This window comes from Zalophus californianus, chromosome 10 (genome assembly GCF_009762305.2).
Source record: "Zalophus californianus isolate mZalCal1 chromosome 10, mZalCal1.pri.v2, whole genome shotgun sequence".
Classification (NCBI taxonomy): domain Eukaryota; kingdom Metazoa; phylum Chordata; class Mammalia; order Carnivora; family Otariidae; genus Zalophus; species Zalophus californianus.
In genome coordinates, this window is record NC_045604.1 from 69,269,068 (window position 1) to 69,289,265 (window position 20,198).

The 20,198-nt window shown below is 52.9% G+C and overlaps 1 protein-coding gene across 7 annotated transcripts in view; it reads right to left on the reverse strand.

The window, feature by feature from the left end:
- Nucleotides 1-3,715: 3,715 nt before the first annotated feature.
- The window catches only part of LOC118356048, a 57,553-nt gene continuing 41,070 nt past the window's right edge, over nt 3,716-20,198 (reverse strand). Inside the window, exons 2-6 of one of the 7 annotated variants that reach the window (XM_035722542.1) lie at nt 12,919-12,930; nt 5,867-8,573; nt 5,093-5,272; nt 4,424-4,625; nt 3,716-4,164 (exon numbers count right to left, since the gene is read on the reverse strand). In XM_035722542.1, the coding sequence (XP_035578435.1) occupies nt 4,055-4,164; nt 4,424-4,625; nt 5,093-5,272; nt 5,867-5,998 (624 nt within the window). In that variant the 5' untranslated portion in view covers nt 5,999-8,573; nt 12,919-12,930 and the 3' untranslated portion in view covers nt 3,716-4,054. Of the gene's footprint in view, nt 4,165-4,423; nt 4,626-5,092; nt 5,273-5,866; nt 10,327-12,918; nt 12,931-18,972; nt 19,021-20,198 lie in introns of those variants that run through there. The other 6 variants (XM_035722540.1, XM_035722541.1, XM_035722543.1 and 3 more) reach the window with 6 other exon arrangements.

A 20,198-nucleotide genomic window follows, 5' to 3' on the forward strand; every position in this document is an offset into this window, starting at 1 on the left:
AGGTTTCCCCACCTGTGCACTGATCAAGCCGGCGACCTCTAACAGTGGAGCCATGGGTCCTCCAGGCATGGTCCCCCCCAATCCCCCAGTAGAGCCATCCCACTGAGGGTTTAGGGGGACGGGAGCTGTCCCTAGGCAAAACACTGGAGATTCTCACTGTCCCTACCTGGTCTTCAGATGCTCCTCAGTTACTCCTGTGCCTCTGGTGTCTTCTTGGAACCCTGACCTGTCAGCTTTTGGACAGCTGGTCCAGTGGTACCCTCACTTTCTGGGAGGGGGATTTGCTGGAATCCGCAGTGTGTCCTGCGGCCCCACCGGGATCGCTTTTTTGTTGTTGTTGTTGTTAATTTTTTTTTTAAAGATTTATTTATTTATTTATTTGAGAGAGAGAGAATGAGAGATAGAGAGCATGAGAGGGAAGAGGGTCAGAGGGAGAAGCAGACTCCCCACTGCGCAGGGAGCCCGATGCGGGACTCAATCCCGGGACTCCAGGATCACGACCCGAGCCGAAGGCAGTCGCTTAACCAACTGAGCCACCCAGGCGCCCCCGGGATCGCTTTTTGAAGGCACATCATCTGGGCCATCTGAGGACCCAAGACTGTGGGTCTGTGGCCTGGAGGGATTCTGAGCAGCGCTGGTGGGATGGGAGGGCTGCAAGGCCCAGAGGCAGGTTTCCAGAAAGCTGTCTGGGGTCCCCGGCATCCTACCGTTTTCGAATCAAAGCCCTGAGATCTTTAAAATGCCAGCAACGGTACAGCATGGGCCAGGAAAACAAATGTCCCTGTGCACCCAACACCACCTAAACTATTGGCCATTTCTTGTCACTTGAGCTGAGTATAAAGGATTGGGAGTTGGGGCTTGAGGGGGCGGGTCCTGGGCCAGACTTTGTATTTGGGGGACAAAGGCCATCAGACAAGCTTGTGCTGAGCCTCAGGAGAGGGTCTGTGTGGAGACCCCAGCTGCAGGCACTGCTGTCCACTGATGCCCCCTCAGCCTGCCCCAGTGCCCCTGCTGCTGGAGGAGCGCCTGCCCCATCCTCTCTGCCTGAGGGCTCTCTCCTGCACCAGGGGCCTCCTCTCCTGCCAGTCACTGCCAGCCTGCAGCCTGGAAGGGTGACTACCCTGAGTTCCTCCAGCTGCTGGGGGAGCACCTGCCCCCTCCTCTCTGCACAGGGCTCTCTCCTGCACCAGGTGCCTCCTCCCCTGCCAGTCACTGCCAGCCTGCAGCCTGGGAGGGTGGATACCCTGACAACCTCCAGCCCTGGGGACAGAGCCAGTGCGATGTGGTCTCCCAGCAGGTCTGAGCACCAGGCCCGCACATTGCTCACTCTCCTCCTGTGGGCCCAATGTGCCACGTCCTCCCTCAGGCTCCCTGGGCCCAAGTCCTCCTCTGCTCAGGGACCACTCTCTGCCCAGGCTCCACATGCTGAGACTGGGAGCAGGTCATCTGGACCTTCTGGACTTGCGCTTCCATGCCTGTGACATGGGCACAGTCCAGCCTCACAGACTGCTCAGAGGAGACCAGTGCGGGAAGATGCAGTCCGCTGCAAGGGAGATGCCAAGTGACCCCAGAGGGAGCGCACAGGACTTGCACAAGGCACTGCGCTCATGGGGCCCAGTGTGGGATGCGGGCACCCAGCCAAGGGGCATGGGGCATCCTGGTGAGGGTGGCCCTGGCAGGGGGGGAGAGGGAAGCCACGGAAGGGTCCCAGAAGAGGCGGGAGACAAGGAAGACGACAGGACAGAGCTTCCCAAGGAGGTCGATGGAAGGACCAAAGGATCACAGAGGCCCTTGGGAAAACTCGGAGGCCTTGGAGATGGCGGCTGAAATGCTGTCATTTGGTCAGAAAAGTTGTGTCACAACCCCGCAGTTGACAGTGGATGATTTACTCTTTGTTGGTTCTAGGATTCAGTGTGTACCTGCCATTAGAACTCACATTGCATGAAGTCGAGGATATACTTACTTTTCGTCACTTTTCAGGACTAGGTTTTTCTAGAGGAAGTGCTAAGCATGGGTCTCTCCATTCTTTTCTTTGTGCAACTGGCCTCTGTTTTCAGGAGCAGATTGCTGGTGCTCATCACCACTGCTAGCCCTGAGGACTGCCCCCGTCACCTCCCACAGTGGACGTGACCATGTGGGTTGGGGGGTGCTCCCTGATGAAGCCCCAGTGCTCAGTACACAGCAGGGACCCCAGATCCTGTGCTGAATGAGGGACGATGGGAGAGAAGGAGGGGAGAGAGGGAGGAGGGAAGGGAGGATGGGAGGGAGGCAGGGAGGGAGGGAGTGGGGGAGTGGGGGAGGGAAGGGAGGGGTGGAGGGGAAGGAGAGAGAAGGGGGAATGAATGAGGGAGTGAACAAATGAGGTAGGGAGGGAGGGAGTGAAACCACAGAAGCTGGATCCATACCTCAGGAGCCATTATTTGGGGTAAGGTCTAAGGGTATCACAGCCTGGGCCCTGGATGGTGGCTCAGGGCAGGTCCATCTGTCCTTCCAGTGCTGACCTTCCTTCTCCTTGGACCCGCTGTCCTCCTGGATCCTCTCCACCTCCTCCTCAAACAATCAATGTTCCCAGGGGCAGAGTCGCAGGAGGGGGTCTCAGGAGGGCTTCCCGGATCCTGTGACCCCAAACAACAATGTGACAGTAGCTACAGGGCATTCTATCACGAGGGCTGGGACAATGGGTCCCATCCATCTCCTTGGGCGTTAGTGTTGTTCCATTCCCTGCTCTCCACCACCGCTGTGATGAACACTCCTGAAAATACATCTGTGAAAAACCGAGCCAGAGTTTCCGGGGGTGAGTCCGAGGCTGAGCATGCTAGGTGATGGGTGCCCTGCGGCCTGGGATGGGTGCTGCTCACTGTTCTCCCAGACAGGGGTGCCCGTCACCCTACTCTCCAGGGGATCTGCAGGGGACCTCCGCTTCCACACGTTCTCCCCAGACCAGACACCTGCCGGTCTGAGGGTGACCAGCGCTGCCTCCATAGGGTTTCCTTTGCCGGAGTCCTTCCCCAGGAGCTCCACATCTCACACATATTCCCTGCATGCCTATCCTGCCCCCTTGGACTTGCGTGTGTTTGGTCTCCGTCCCTGTGGAACCCAGTGACTTGGAGCGTGGTTTGGACCAGAGTCAGGTGAAACCTTTCTCTGGCCTTGGGTTGTGAGCAGTGCTTTTGCCCTTTGTGGTGTGTCTTCCAGCTTTCTGCATTTCCCTGGTTTCTGGGTGGGCCACAGGAGGAGCCAGCCATTTCCTGTCTGGGGTCAGGCTGTGGTGTCCCAGGAGGAACAGGGGTCTCGGCCCCGAGATTGTGCCCATAATTCCTAAAGTGGCCTCTGTGATTACGTCTGATGTGTAATCCATCGGGGATTTCAATATCGAATAAGGGAAATTCTATGTCAAATAAACACAGGAGAAAACGAGTCCCCTTTGAAAATAGGTGGGCAGACACAAAGGCACCTCTTGCGTGATTCCACTTACAGAAACATCCAGAACAGGTAAAGGAACAGAGAGAGAAAGCAGCTTAGGGGTCGCCAGGGTCTGGGCTGGGAGAGAAATGGGCAGGGAGGGCTTCTGGTTCGGGGACTCCTTTGGGGAAGGAGATATTCTGCAGCAATGTTCTGGGGTGTGGTGGCACAGCATTGGGAATGTACTTAATACTCGTGTTCAATTGAAAACAAGTAATTTTATTTAAAACAAATAATAAACAGTATACAGAACATGAAAAGATAAAATAACAGTTAATATGAACCAGAGAGTAAGAACATAGGGGGAGGGGACGAAACAATCTGGCGGGGCGTCGGGGTCCGGTGATGGAACTAAGGGTAATTGTACAGGGAGCTCTCCCTGCAGGGCTGTGGGCTCTGGGTGTGGCTGTGGGATCCCTGCAGGAGCAGGAGTAGGGGCAGGGGTTAGGATAGGGGCAGGGCCGGGTGTGAGAGCAGGGCCAGGGACAGGGGCAGGGGAGCGGCAGGAACTGTAGCAGGGGCAGGGGCTGGGGCAGGAGCAGGTGCCTGTTCTTCCTGGTTTGCGTCAGGCTCTCCGTGGGCGGGTGCCGGGTCACCTGCCGGCTCCTGGTCTCCTCCTGAAGTCGCTGCAGTCACTCCCTCTTCCCTCCAGAGCTGTTGATGGAGTTGGAGCCGGCTCTAGCTCCTCAGGTGGTGGAGCAGCTGTGAGAGGAGAAAAGCTCGCCCCCGTGCCTGCTCTCCGTGGGCCTTTACAAGACAGAACCCAGCCCAGGGCCTCCCAGAGAAGCCGCAGCCAGGAAGGGACCCTCACGGGGACGTCTCCCCGACTGCGGTCCACCCGCTGGGTGCCCTGTGCCCAGTCGTTGCTCCTGGCCCCACACCAGCCTCTGGGGCTCCTCCCTGTGGGGCCAGCACCGACCCATCCCCACACACCACAAACACCCAGCCCCAGCCTTCTCACCCTCGGGCTCGGCCTCTGTGGGCTCCAGCTCCTGGACCACTGTCCGGTGGACAACCACCTGGGACAGTGGTCTGGGTGGTGTCGGAGGCCTTCTTTGGCAATCCCCAGCACCTGCTCCTAGGGACCCCTGTGGGGTCAACCCCTCTGTCCAGGAGATGGAGGGTGTGTCCACCAGCCACCTCTCCATGTCATCCATTGACTTCTGCAAAGACAGGGACGGGTAGCCGGCTGGAGGCATCACAGCCCTGCCCGGCCATCCTCACTGTCCTCCTGCCCAGTCCCCCTGCTGCTCCCAGATCAGACACAGACCTGTGCGTGCACAGCCCTGCACCCGGGATGCAGTAGCCCATCCCTGCAGGGCTATCGGGATAAACCGTGGGCAGAAGGGGCAGCACCCACACACCCCATCCCACCCAGCCAGCCTTGACCTTGAACATGACCTGCCCACTGGGTATCTGACCCCTCATCAGCCTGCTCCTGCTCGGGGCGGCCCCACCCTACAAGAGCCCTCTTTACACACACACACACACACACACACACACACACTCACACTCTCTCACACATACGCGCACGCACACACACACACACACGGGGAGGGGACCTGGGGCTGCACAGGTCAGATCAGAGCGAGTGGGGCTGGGTGGCCGGCTCTGGGCCTCCTGGTGTCACCTTTCTGTCCTTCTGGCCAAATGGCCAGAGGCGGTGGGGAGCCCTGACACAAAATCCCCAGCGGGGGACAGCGTCTGCAGGGCGCGCTTTCTTCAGCCTGCAACCTCTGGACTTCGGCAGGCAGCATGTGAACATCTTGGTTTGAGGATCTCCAACAAAATGAGCTGGGCAGGGGGCTGTCTGTGGAATGTGGGTGCCTGGTTACCGGGGTTCCAAATTCTATTGGGCTCTGTTGTCAGGGAAGTGAGGTCACCACTGCCTGGGGTCCCCTTGCCCAACTTCCTCCTCACACAAGAGCCCCCCCGAGGGCCCCCCTCCCCCAGCTGCTCAATGCTCACCCTCTCCCCATGCCCCATCCATACAGTGACACCCACACAGCCCACCCACAGCCCCCGGGAGGCCTGGGTGCAGCCGGTGTCCCCGCTGTGAGGACACAGAGCTGGGTTCAGACTGGGCTCCTGCGCGTGCCCAGGGCTGTGACCTAGGACAGGCCCTGTGCCTCTCAGGGCCTCCCCAGGCTCCCCATCTGCACATCGGGGTATTCTGGCTTCTACTCTAGGGACGCCATCAGGGGTAGGACCTTTACACATGTTCCATACCTGCTATCACAGGAGGTTGGTGCACACTTGGCAATGCAAGGATGAGCCAGGGGCTGGGCGGGGCATGGAACACAGCTCAGCGGGGCCTGGGTCTGCTCTGGGGTCCAGGCAAAGCCACCCGCCTCTTGCCCGTGTCCCAGCCCCCATGGGAAGGTTGTAATGGACTGATTCTGACCTTGTCCTCGCACAGCACAGACTTCCAGGGGCTCCCAGTAGGGTTAGGCTCAGGTCCCAGGGCCTCGTCTGTGCCCGTGTGCTGGGCAGTCCCCACAGTGGCTCCCGGCATCCCCGAATCCTGGTCACACATCCCTGTGGAATCCCCTCCCCTCCAGGGTGGATGGCCTGTGTTGACTGCGCTCTCAGGAATAGAATGGGGCAAAATGCTGGGATGTCATTTCCAAGCTGATGGAGGAAAGTCTGTGACTTCTCCTGGTTCCCTCTCTCCTGTGTTCATTCTCTGTCTCCTTCTCTGTCTCTGTCTCTGTGTCTCTCAGCGGAGCAGGATCTGCAGGCTCCGGGGGCCACGTGAGAAGCCTCAGAAGCCTCCCTTGTCCCTGTTTCCCTCTCCGGTCCTGGTGCTCCGTTCCTTCCTAAGGCCTCCTCACCCTGACCAGAGCAGTGACTCTAGAACCTCTTCCAAACGGGGACCCTGAGGCTGCAACAAGGAGGGCCCTGACCTTGGTCTCCAGACCGGTGGTCCAGTGCTCTGCCACGTTCTGCGTACCCAGGTCCTCAGCCCCCCAAGCCCCCAGGCTGTCCTCTGCTCAGAAGGACCTCGAGGGAGTACAAAGCATTTTCCCAGGACTGGGAGCACAGTGGGTCGGGGATGGAGATCCAAGGCCAACAGGCTCTTCTACAAGCCTGTGGGACCCTAGGGACACCGCATCTCTACAGCCCAAGTGACAGAAGAGTAAGCTGAGGCCTTTTGTGCTGTAGCCCTTCTGGACTTGGGGGTGGGTATCTCTTCCTACTTCCAAGTGCCCAGGGTGGTGATGGACACTGGAACCCAGGCTCTGTCCTCTCCCAGTGCCCTGGCAGCCTCCGTGGGCCCCTTGGGGACCCCTGACCTTCAGCCTGGCCTGTCTCCTGATGCCCCTGCCCCATGGCCCAGCTGTCTCCAATCTCATTCTTCTTTCCCCCTTGTCCCCCACCTCGCTCCCAGGGTGTCCTCCCCTTCTGACCCCCAGCTGGGCAGTCAGTGGTGTGTGTGTGGGGGTGGGTGTGCAGGTGTGCATGCCTCTACGCGCCTGGGGATGCCCAAGGTCATGTCCCCACATGGGACGGGGTGGGTGGGTAGCTATCCCCGAGGATCTGAGGGGCTCTCACCCCCAAAGCGAACCTCATGGGAGGGTTGGGGCTGGCCTAGGACTGGAGAGCAGCCCTGCTCCTTGGGCTCTGCACCCCTCATTTGTCTTGGGCCAGTCCCTGACTCTCTTGACCCAGGTTCCTAACTGTCCCTGAGGGTTGGACATGGAAACGCTTGAACGTGGCCGCTCCTCCAGGGGTAGATGGGGGACAGGTGCACCAGGCACACAGGCCTCCCCACCGAGAGGGCCAGCCAGGTGTCATGGCCGGGTATGCAAAGGGGACCTGCACACAGCACCTGTACAGTGACCCAGCCCTGCGGCAGACGTACACGAGACCCATGGCTCTGCACCTGACCGGTCCCCCACGTTCCCTCACCACAGCCAACTGCTCTGTGGCCCGAAAGTCCCCTGGGCCCCGCAACCATGCCCACCCTGGGCGGCAGGCCTTAGGGTGCAAGGCCAGGTGGGTAGGACATCTGGGGAAGCACAGGTCATTGACTACCCCTCCCACCCAGCTGGCCTGGAATGCAGACTCCCTCTCAGGGTCCAGCTAAGTGCAGGGCTGGGCCAGAGGACCTGGAGGCATCAGTGGAGGCCGACTCAGGGCAGGGAGAAGATCAGTCCGCCCCTTCCCCTTCTCCTCTCCTCCTTCTGCCTTGTCTTCCTGGCAGGACCCGGGACAGAGGTCCAGCCTGTCCCTGGCTGCAGCCCCGGCTGGAGTCAGAGGGGCGGGAAGGAGGCTGGGGAGGCGGGGCCCACCAGCAGGATGCCCGAGTGTGAAGGGGGTCGTTACTGTAATGAGGGACCCCGTGGGCATTCAGGGATTTCAGCCCTTTTTAGACATGAGCAGTGGCCCCAGGACTCGGCCCCTGCCCCAGCCTTCACTCTCCACAGGCCCTGCATCCTCCCCAGCCCAGTCCTTGTCCAAGCCAGTCCTCCCCCTCCGGCCCCAGGAAATCCAGGGGCTCCGGGGGCTGCGAAATCATTACAAGCTGGAGCCAAGCCATCCCTATGGGGCCTGGTTCCGGGTCCCGGAGCCCCACAGTGAGGAGAGGCGAGGCCGGGCAGGGGTGGGGAGAGGGCAGAGTGGATTCTCCGTGGGGGCCATGGCTCCCTGGTCAGCACAGACCCTGTTGCGTGCTGGCCCCTAGGGCACCCAGATTCCAGCTCCCGGGCAGGCTCCGGGAGGGAGACCAGAGTGTGGCTCCCTGCTAGCTCAGACGTGTCACTCTGTCCTGTAGCTACAGCCTGTCCCACCAGCTGGACTCCCCCTCCTAGTTGGCCAGCTCACCTTCAGGGTCAAGAACAGGCCATCATGAAGGTCAGGGGCCAGCGCGTGGCTGGTTAGGCAGGCGAGGGCTCGCTTTCAACTCAGGGAGTCCCTGGCTGGTCTAGCAGGGGCTCTGGAGGGCTGGCCTTCCAGCTTCTCTGCTGACCAGCCCTGGTACTGGAGCCATTTACCTCCCCTCTCTGGGCCTCGCTCTCCTCCTCTGTGCAATGGGGTGATGCTGAATGATCCCTCCCATGGCAGGAACATGTGGCGTGCTGGTGATCGACATAAGCTGGGCACAGAGCCTGGATTGCAGAGTGCAGAGGGGGATGGTGAGCGGTGTCACCAGTGAGCACCCCTCCCCCCAAAAGCAATCCAGCCCTTCCATGCAGCCACCAGGCCCCTGGCTGGGAGCCCAGGAGCAGTGGCTGACCACACTCCTGACACCAGGGCCCCTGTGTGTGGCTCTTCCTCAGCAGTGGGACACGGTGGGGACCCCATGACACAGGGCCAGCTCCTCTCTCTCAGGGAAGGAGAACAAAGAAGACTTCCCTTGGGGTCCCCCAAGGCCATGTAAGAGGGGAGGAGGCTGCCCCCAAACAGTACATTGAAATTCTGCTTCTGTTAGAACCTGAGCGTTGGGGTTTGGTTCTTTCACTTGCTGGGCTGACGAGACACACTTGCTCTCCATGACTCCTCCTCAAATGAAGAGCTCTTGCAGGTCCCGGGCGTCCTGGACCTGGGGAGGGGAGAGGGGCCAGTCCCCTCCCTGCCTCCTGAAGGAGACCTGTGCTCCCAAAGACAGGATGGTTTCGGGTCGTGATCCTGGGCCAGGGTTGGAGACAGCCCCTCACTGCTCCTGACTCGGGGGCTGAGGGGGCCTTTCTCAGGCATAGCAACGCCCACCGTAGGCTGGGGCTTCAGAAAGAACACACTCCTGGACCCGGTCCTGCTCCAGGACGGTGGATGCCTTCCCCAGCTCCAGAGGAAGAGGGACATTCTCTGCTTCTCTGGGCAGTGGTCCTCTGATCCATGAGCAAGCACTGAAAGGTTTCTAGTCTGCCTCTGGAAGTGCACCTGCACTGAGTGGGCCAGTCACTGTCCACACATGAGACGGACAATGTGCTAAGGAAGCGCGGAAGGGAAGGGAAGGGAAGGGAGGTGATCCTGTGCACCGATCCTGCGGGTTGGTGGGGCTGGCTGCTTCCGTGCCCTCCAGTGGGCCCCCTTTCCCTGGATGGGAATCCTCCTGGAGTCTGGTCTCTGCCCTTGGAGCTCCCTTCCTGCTGGTTTCAGGACCAAGGGAGAGACTGTGGTGTGGCTTGGAAGGCTCCACCCCAGCTTCCTTCCTTCCGCACACATCACTGCTCTGTTGCTCCCGCATTCCCTGCGCAAGGCTGGTTTAAGGCACTCATTCCCTCCAAGGCCCAGCCACTGTGGCTCCATCACATACATCGTGGCCACAGCTGCCTGGCTGGGCGAGGAGTCCAGAAGAGCTCTCCTTTCCCGGCATCAAGGTTCATATTCCTGGCCAGAGAAAGAAGTCCCATCTGTTCTCTGCTAGAGAAGGTGAATTCCTGGGCCGGGTTGCCCTCAGGTACCTGAGGACATGGGGGTCCCCTGCAGGTCCCCTGGAGAGAAGGGTGTCGGGCACCCCTGTCTGGGAGAACAGTGAGCAGCACCTATCCCAGGCCGCAGGTGCACCCATCACCTGGCAGTGCTTGGCCTCAGACTCACCCCCGGAAACTCTGGTCCAGTTTTTTACAGATGTGTTTTCAGGAGTGTTCAGCACAGCGGTGGTGGAGAGAGCAGGGAATGCACCAGTACTAATGCCCAAGGAGATGGATGGTGGCTCAGTCCGTTAAGCCACTGACTCTTGGTTTTGGCTCAGGATTGATCTCATGGTGTGGGATCGAGCCCCATGTAGGGTCTGTGTTCCGGGCAGTGCGGGCTCACGATTCTCTCTTCCACCTCCTGCGTCTCCTACCACTCTCGTGCCACACACTCTCTCTCTAAAATAAATTAATAAAATCTTTATAAAAATGGAATCATACAGAATGTACTTTTAAAAAGTGGTAAAAAATCTATCATATAATCTCACTGATATGAGTAATTCTTAATCTCAGAAAACCCAAGTGAGGGTTGCTGGAGTGGTGGGGGGTGGGAGGGATGGGGTGGCGGGGTGATGGACACTGGGGAGGGTATGTGCTATGGTGAGCGCTGTGAATTGTGTAAGACTGATGAATCACAGATCTGTACCTCTGAAACAAATAATACATTACATGTTAAGAAAAAAGAAGAAGATAGTAGGAAGGGAAAAATGATGTAATGTATGGTGATTAACATAACATAATGAAAAAGGAAAAAAATTGTAAAAAATCATAACATTGATTTTGCCATTTTAAACATTTTCAGTATAAAGTCTGGTAGTGTGAAGTACATTTACACTGCTGTGATACATATCTGGAGAACATTTCATTTGCAATTCTGAAATTCTGTACCCATTATTATTTGTTTTTCATGTAGAAAGCATATTTATTTTTTTACTTATTTTTTTTAAAGTCTATTTTGTTTTTTTTTAAAGATTTTATTTATTTATTTGAGAGAGAGAGAATGAGAGATAGCACGAGAGGGAAGAGGGTCAGAGGGAGAAGCAGACTTCCCGCTGAGCAGGGAGCCCGATGTGGGACTCAATCCCGGGACTCCAGGATCATGACCTGAGCCGAAGGCAGTCGCTTAGCCAACTGAGCCACCCAGGCGCCCTATTTTTTTACTTATTTATGTTCAGTTAGCCAACATATTGTACATCTTTAGTTTTTGATGTAGTATTCAATGACTCGTTACTTGCATATAACCCAGTGCTCATCACAACATGTGCTCGCCTTAATACCCATCACCCAGATACCCCATCCCCCCACCCCCCTGCCTTCTGTAACCCTCAGTTAGGTTCCCGGAGTCCAGAGTCTCTCATGGTTTGTCTCCCTGTTCTTCCCATTCAGTTTTCCTTCCCTTCCCCTGTGGTCCTCTGTGCTATTCCTTCTGTTCCACAAATAAGTGAAACCATATGACAATTGTCTTTCTCTGCTTGACTTATTTCACTTAGCATAATCCCCTCCAGTTCCATCCATATCAATGCAAATGGTAGGTATTCATCCTTTCTGATGGCTGAGTAATCTTCCCCTGTATATATGGACCACATCTTCTTTATCCATTCGTCTGTTGAAGGGCATCTCGGCTCCTTCCACAGTTTGGCTATTGCGGACATTGCTGCTATGAACATTGGGGTGCAGGTGCCCCTTCTTTTCACTACGTCTATATCTTTGGGGTAAATACCCAGTAGTGCAATTGTTAGTAGGGTATTTCTATTTTTAACATCTTGAGGAACCCCCATACTGTTTTCCAGAGTGGTTGTACCAGCTTGCATTCCCACCAACAGTGTAAAGAGGGTTCCTCTTTCTCCACATCCTCACAACATCTGTCATTTCCTGACTTGTTAATTTTAGCCATTCTGATTGGTGTGAGGTGGTATCTCATTGTGGTTTTGATTTGAATTTCCATGATGGCTAGTGATGGTAATCGTTAGTCATTTTTATGTCTTTTTTGGAGAAATGTCTGTTCATGTCTTCTGCCCATTTCTTGATTGGATTATTATTATTATTTTATTATTTTTGGGTGTTGAGTTTGAGAAGTTCTTTATAGATCTTGGATACCAGCCCTTCATCTGTAATGTCATTTGCAAATATCTTCTCCCATTCCATGGGTTGCCTCTTAGTTTTGTTGACTGTTTCGTCTGCTGTGCAGAAGCTTTTTATCTTGATGAAGTCCCAAAAGTTCATTTTTGCTTCTGTTTCCCTTGGCTTTAGAGACATGTCTTGAAAGAAGTTGCTGTGGCCGATGTCAAAGAGGTTACTGCCTCTGTTCTCCTCCAGGATTTTGATGGACTCCTGTCTCACATTGAGGTCTTTCATCCATTTTGAGTTTATCTTTGTGTATGATGTCAGAGAATGGTCCAGTTTCAATCTTCTGCATGTGGCTGTCCAATTTTCCCAGCACCATTTATTGGAGAGACTGTCTTTTTTCCATTGGACATTCATTCCTGATCTGTCAAAGACTGGTTGACCATAGAGTTGAGGGTCCATTTCTGGGGTCTCTATTCTGTTCCAATGATCTATGTGTTTTTGTGCCAATACCATCCTGCCACAGATTTGTAATATAGATTGAAGTCAGGCATCGTGATGCCCCCAGGTTTGGTTTTCTTTTGCAACATTTCCCTGGCTATGAATCCTTGGCTGCATGTTCTCATTTAGTGCCGTGAATATGTCTTTCCAGCCCTTTCTGGCTTGCCAGTTCCCTATGGACAGGTCTGACGTTATTCTGATGTTCCTCCCTCCGTACGCAAGAAATCTCTTCCCCTGGCTGCTTTCTGTATTGCTTCCTTGGTTCTAAGATTTGCAAGTTTTCCATTTTTAATTCTAATAGTGTTTTTATAGACTACTTTGGATTTTCTAGGTACACCATCATATTATCTGTGAATAGTCACAATTATCTCCTCAATTCTTATTCTTTTTTGTTTCTCTTGGCTTATAACACTTGGGAGATTCTCCAATGTAATGTTGACTAGAGTAGCATCGTTTGAAGATTTTAATATACCTTTTTCAATATCTGATGGAAAAAGCAGACAAAACACTGGTAAGAAATGTGACCTAATTGACATATATGGAACATTACATAGTAAGTGCAGAATACATTATTTTCAAGTGGTCCTAGAATATTTATCTGAATAGATGATATGTTGGGCCATGAATCAAGTCTACACATTTTAAAAGCCTGAAATTAACTAGATATATTCTTAGACCACAGGGAATTGAGCCATAGTCATAATGACAAGAAAACCAGGAAGTCCCTCAATGCTTAAAACTTAAATGTAAATTTGCTACATATCCTAAGGGTCAGAGAGGGAATCACAGTGGAAATTCTCGATCTTTCCTACATCAGAGCTCACAGACAATGGCATTCTATCCGTGAAGAGCACTATAAATAAGGTAGACAGGAGTTGAGCCTTAAATCCCAGTTCTGCCTCCCTCAGCCACACCTGGCAGCCTTGGCCTGCGGTGGCCCCCAGCTGCCCTTTCTGGTGGCCCTGCGCTAAGGGGGACAACATGGCCGTGTGGAAATGGGAAGCTCCACACTCCTAGTGATGATGGTGCTATTGTATTGTCCTCACCAGTCCAACAACATGATTTCTGAGTGAAATATGACACAATAGCAGCTTCTTGACCTTCCTTAAGGTTTGAAAATCATCTTGTGAGTCATCTATTAGAAATATGGTTTCAACATGTGTTTTTTTTTTCTGGAAAAGAAATAGATCCAAATAGTAATTATGGCTTCCTGAGCACCTGCCATTGAGCGCCATCACACTGGCTCTTTGTGGAATTCTCCCTCTTAAACTTCTAAACTATGAGGTAGGTATTATTAGTCACATTTTCTAGATGGTTAGACAGGGGCTCAGAGACGATACGAGTCACAGAGGATTTGAGTGTCAGAGACCTAAGCGGGATCTCCAAACTGACCCCAAATCCCTTGTTATTCCATACACGGTACTATTTCCATCTTTTTTTTTTTTAAGATTTTATTTATTTATTTGAGAGAGAGAGAGAATGAGAGAGCATGAGAGGGGGGAGGGTCAGAGGGATAAGCAGGCTCCCCGCCGATCAGGGAGCCCGATGTGGGACTCGATCCCGGGACTCCAGGATCATGACCTGAGCCGAAGGCAGTCGCTTAACCAACTGAGCCACCCAGGCGCCCTGCTATTTCCCTCTTATCTCTGGTCTTCTCTATCTGGAAACATATCAAGTATCAGAATTTTCTTGTGTGGCCAACTGGAATGAATTCAGTTGGCCCTCTAACCTCTGCCCATCGTAATTGAAGGATCTTTGAGTAAGATACTCCAAGATCTCTAGGAATAGAGACATTATAATATTTTTCTAATATTACAGTTACTGAAAGAACTATCTTTTTTAAATTGATTCAGGCTCTGGTATGATCAGAGTGTACTGTAAGACAGGTCTGAAATAGTATTTAAAAACACTCAGCTCAGCCTCTTCTACAAAGTGAGACAGTGCTTATAAACATTGCTAAAATAGTCCCTTAGCTACGATTATTTACTTCCCAACCATCGTAGTGTTTATATGGTATGACTATGACTTACATTAGTCAAAATCAGCAAGGAAAGAACTGAGACAGTGTATCCAAGCTTTAGGAGCACTTCATGTTTCCATCAGTGCAGTGAAAATGAGCTACTCTGTTTTATTCTGTAGTCCAAGGGAATGGTTCCAGACATCTCTAAGATGTCTAGTAGTTCTAAAATTCTGACTTTAAGTTATCTGTGTGCTTCAGAGATTTGGGCAGGAGAAGGGGAGGAGCCCAGCATCTATGAACCCCTCTGTTACCAGTGTGGACCATGGAACAGGTAAAGTTCTGTAGGCATCATTTTGATTTCTAAAGGTACTTTTGTCTCAAGTTCCTCCCTTTAGTAGTAATTCTAATGATAATGGAAATTTTTATCTTTTACCATCCATGGGCCCGGATCCTGGGCTCCCAGAGAAGCTATCCTTTAACATTTTACCAAGCTCAGAATGGGCAAAACCTCAGAGCGTGGGTCCTATTTCTGTCTCAAACACATATTGTACATCTGGTTTGAGAAGAAAAAGATAACCCAAAAATGCCATTGCAAACATAAAGATAAGAAAAACGAAAGAACCTCTCTGGCTCCCATAAGATTAAAGTCATACCGACTTGCACAAACGGAAAACATAAGAAAAAGTCTGTAACTTTCTGGAATGTTCTCCCTCATGACGATGTGTAACTCTGTATGTAAAACAACACAGAACAAATATATAAACCTGCCCCAGATGTTCCTTCCTCGGAGCACTCCCTTCTGAAGATTGTGTCTCCCAGGCAGCTGTCCTGATGTGGGTTTGAATAAAACTCTCTTCCTTTCTCTCTAAACTGTTTAAAAGGGTTTGTTCATTTAGTGTTGACAATATCAATACGTTTCCTTTTTAAGTGAAAAATAAATGTTCCCGGTTCACAAGTGCAACAGCACAGAAGGGCGGCTGTTCTTCATCCTGGAGCTTCCCTGAAGAACCAAGCATATGTATATATACTCCAACATAAACGGGCTCATCCTACAAAGATGCTTTGAAGGTCCAAGAAGCACTATCCACTCCATGGCTGAGACCAGAAAGTGAAGCTCTTCCCGCTTAGAGCATTACTTTTTGGGTTTAAAACTGCCTTGGAAATGCGTGAAACCATTGCATTTCCTAAAGCCCCAAGCCTCGGACGGTCCGAGTGCGGCTGATATTGCCAGGAGCCAGGAACAGCTCTGCAGGCAGGGTTGGTGCAGGAAGGGAAGGGGCAGGGCTCTGGGGGTGGTCTGCAGCCAGAGGCATCCGCGGAATGGGCCGGTGTGTTGGGGGCGGCGGACCCTGCCCATAACCCCCGCCCATGCCTGCGCCGCCAAGCCAGGTGTTGGCGTGAGGAGGGGCTTCCTGGACTACCTGCGGTCGCGGGGAGCCGCGGGCGTGAGGGCGGGTTGCCCGGTAGAGGCAGGCGCGGCATCCAATGGGCTCGGGACACCACCCGCCCAGACCAATCACCGCGTGGGGGTGGAGCTACCTCTGCGGGAGGACCCGGAGCTGCCCCCGGATGCAGAGATGGGGCAGGTGAAGCGGAGTTTACCTGTGGAGTTCCCGGCCGGGTGAGAGCACGCTGTGCGCCGGAGTGGCGGTCCCGGGAGTAGGGTGCGCCCTGGGTGGGAGTTGGGGGTCCTCGAAGGCGGCGGGGAGCGAGCCAATCCCGCGAACTCAGATGAGTTTTCTTTTTCCCTTGAAAGTCCTTCAACTGGCCGTATCCCCCAGCCCCGTGAACTCCCCAGGCCCCCGCTCACCCGAGTTTTTGTGGGATGGGTTGCGGACATTTCAGGGTTTGCCTCGTTCCCCTGGAAGAGTGCACGTAAGGACCGCACACAGTCCCCAACTTCAGTGGGATGCCCCCTGTCCCCTGGCACAGTGCAGGTAATGGACCTTGAGCAGCACCCCGAGTTCAGCAGGGTGTCCCCCGTCCCCCCAGGCACAGGTGTGGCGGTAACAAGCCCCAGGGCCGTCCTCCAACTTCAGCATTGTGCCCCATGTCCTCAGGGGGATGGTGGTAATGGTCCGTTATGATCATCTGGGAGGGCCCTCCAGGTTCCTGCTCCCCCAGGCACAGGTGCGGTGGCAAGACCTAGAGCCATCCGCCAACTTCAGCATTGTGCCTCATGTCTCCCAGGGATGGTGGTAATGGTCCGTCAGGATCGTCTGGGAGGGTCCTCCATGTTCCTGCTCCCCCAGGCACAGGTGTGGTGACAAGCTCCAGAGTCGTCCCCCACCTTCAGCATTGTGCCCCATGTCCTCAGGGGTGGTGGTAATGGGCTGTCAGGATGGTGCAGGAGGGTCCTCCAGGTGGGGGCCTGGAGGCTGGAGTAAACCAGACCCCACTCAAGTTGCATGAGGAACAGATGAGTTGAGGTGTTCATTTGGAAGAGTAATTTCGCTTTTCCAAAAATGTCAAGGTCATTGGTCTACTTTAGAATGAAGATAATTACTACTTAAACAAGTATGTGTTTCCCCTTCTCCCAGAAACCGAGGCAGGTGTGCAGGCCATAGGTCGGAGGTGCCTTCCCATCCCCACCTGACTGCACTTCTCTGCTCTGGCTCCACGAGGCCCGAAGTTTTGAACATCAGCATCTGAGTCAGTGATGCAGCTTGTCACAGGATGTTAGCATTCAGAGAAAGCAGCAGGTCCATTTGGCACAGTGTCATCATGTCAGGACTGGAGGTAAAACTTCTCGTGAACCCCAAACCTCCTGGGCTTTCCTCTTTTCTCTAGTTGAGCCACGACATAAAACTTAAGTAGCTGTCAGCATTCTCCATTTGGTGCAGGAGTTACTTAATTTCCCTGCAGTAGAAGATTGCAGGGGATCCCATTTTCTCTATTCACTTACTGCTTACAAAATATATTCTGATCATCTGTTTCCTAGAAGTAACGTTTATTAGAAAGGGAAGGTGAAAATTACTCTTTGTGTGTTTTTAACATATCATTTGTTCCTTCATCTAACAGCGTTTGTTCAGTTGGGCCTAGGATATGGTTGAGTGGCCAGCATCTAGAGTTAGTTGGCTTTTTGTCGTCAGATACAGACTTGGATGATGTCTTGTCATTTGTCAAAGGTGATGTTTCATAACTGATTAGTCTTTTCATCAGAAGAGTTACAATTAGGGTCGAGGGAAAAATCAAGATCATTCAAAGCAGCCTTTTACTGTTTAAAAGTTGAGCTCGACTTTCTAGTTTTTCTAAATGTGTCATCTAGATATTTTGACATGCCGATTTTCTCTGTAGTTTCTTTGGTGGTGGAGTCAGAAGGAGAGTCTTTGAGAATTCTGGATGCTGGTGGCATCAAGGGGCTTGGTGTCAGTAGCCCTGGGTTGAGTTCTGGAACTGCTTGCCTGAGCCTAGGTAAGTCAGGTTATCCCACAGAGCTTCCGTTGACTCCTTATGAAATTGCTGGAAGGTAATATCTATGGAAAGGCTTTTTCCACAGAAACTGTTCTGCCTAATGAAGAGCCATTAAAAATGAGGTGATTTGGGCTGTATTATTCTGTAAATAATAGTTTTACCCCCGCCCCCCATCATAGGATATGGCATTTTATTGTACAAGGAGTCCTCAGAAGGCTGCAATGAAAGAATCAGATCTCAGAGCATGTCCATGTTCCATTGATATGTTACTTACAGTTTGCCCAGGTAGGAAGGTAAGTGGAGAGAAATACGACAGAAGGGGAAAGTGGGTGTGAACCATTCATTATGTAGCCTTCTACCTTTCTCATGAAAGCCTTGGGCCAGTGTCATTTTGGAAGTAGAGGGGGAATCCTGGAGCTCTGCAGCACATGGGGGAGTTCCAGGTCTGGGGAAAGCTGACAGGGGTCTCAGAGGAGAGCTGAGTGCATTGAGCAGGAGGGTGTGGGCAGGGTGGGCTCCAGGGGTGGCTGTGGGTCTCCCGGGTGAGAGTTGTGACAGGTGAGGGCCGTGAGGAGGTTCCTGGCCGAGGACAGGTGAGGCACAGGTGGAGAGCTGGCCGAGCACCTTCTTCTGTGCCACCAGCTTCACCCAACACACACCACCTCATCATCTGTCCCTGTCACTCCAGTTCAGATGTCTCGGAGTTGCCAGGCCAAGACGATTGTTTGACTCTTTGAGTGTGTGTGAAGTTTCAAAACTTTGATTATGGAAATGACGGGTCATTAGAACATATGTTACTCTTTTATTTCCTGCTCTTCTTTCAGTCACCAAAGAGAATCATACCTGCTAGTGGAAGGGGCTATCTGTGTGTTTTTATTTCCCATTTTAATTAAACAATGGGAAAACAATCTTCTGAAATATTATGAGAATCCTTGGTGAGTGTTCATGTTTTCCTCTTCCATGAACCACATTCCGATATTAGAAATTATGTTTTAAAGTAAAACACAGCCTCAGGGCTGTAACAGGGTGCCATGCCCTTTGTGAGAGGGACACATGGAGGAGTGTAGGTTCTTTAGGAGCTCGGGGAGTGGGGCATCGTGCTCCCAAAGGAAATCGAGCCCCCTGTTAGCCTTCCCTGAGGGGGCTGCTTACCTGGTGGCCCATCCTGGGCTCTGGAAGCTTGACCCGGTGAGTCATTTGCAACTTGAGCTGGGGAATTTATGAAGAAAACGGAAGGAATCCTGGAGGGTGCCTGCATCCTTTGTACTCAGACAACTCCATGTAGCAAAGGAACTCATCACCTCTGAGGCGTGTCGTGATCCCTGAGGGTGTGGGCTCCGCTTCATGGGCTGAGGTGGTGTCTTCACCCTTATCTGGACCAGAGCCATGTTGTGTGGCTATGGAGATCCAGACCCTTATGTGACCATGTCATTATTATTATTGTTATTATTATTATTTTAAGAAAACAATATAGATATTGACTTCAAGATACAAATATCGAAAGGAAAAACACAAGGTCAAATATATGTATAATGATTGAACTTGTGGCCTCTCTCATTAGTATGGGTAATGTAGGGCTGCCCATATGAGAAAGACCAAGGAATTATATTTCGATTAGAAGTGTGCTGTGCACACGTAGTGTTTTATTCTGTCATTTGCCTTATTTCTCTGAAGGGAAAATGGAGTGGTGACTGGAGCTTGGTTTCTGATTTTAAGGAATGGGAGACAAGTGAATTGAAAGAGCAGTGTTGATGCTGACATGGTGCTCAATGCCCAGCGAGCGAAGGTTTGAAGCTCGGGCTTGGAAGCGTTGGTGTTCAGCGAGGATGTTGTCCGAGTTTCCAGCACATCAAGTCACTTGGCTGGTGTGCCTAATCGGGCTAGTTCCTGCCTTTCTAAGGGCAGTTTGAAAGTGGCTTGAAACCCTAGGGTATTTGTGGAGTGGTCTGGATGGGACACCTGTGTGGGCCAGTGTAGACACCATACAGGGAATTCCAGAGCTAATGGTGAGCATATTTGTGAGGCTGGAGTTTGCTTCTCTGTGAGAAGCATTGAGCTGGAGTGGAAAGAAGTTGCTGGGTCTTATGACTCACTGTGTGAGCAGGTCTGAGCCTGGCAGGGTAGTCGGATCAGACAGCTGGGAGGTTGTGATGCCGTGGTGGTGGACCGTTGCTCATGATGTGCAGGCCTGCTTGCTACAGGGACAGGGACTGGGCTCTCCTCCCTGGCCAGCCCTCCTGCTGCAGATGTGACAAGAGAGTTGCTTCCTGTTTGGTTCTCGAGCCCTCGGCTCAGCAGGGTGGTTGGTGGGAAGCAGCCCACAGGCAGCATTATCAATTCTTGCCTATTGTGCCCCCTGCTTCCTCAGGGGAGGCACA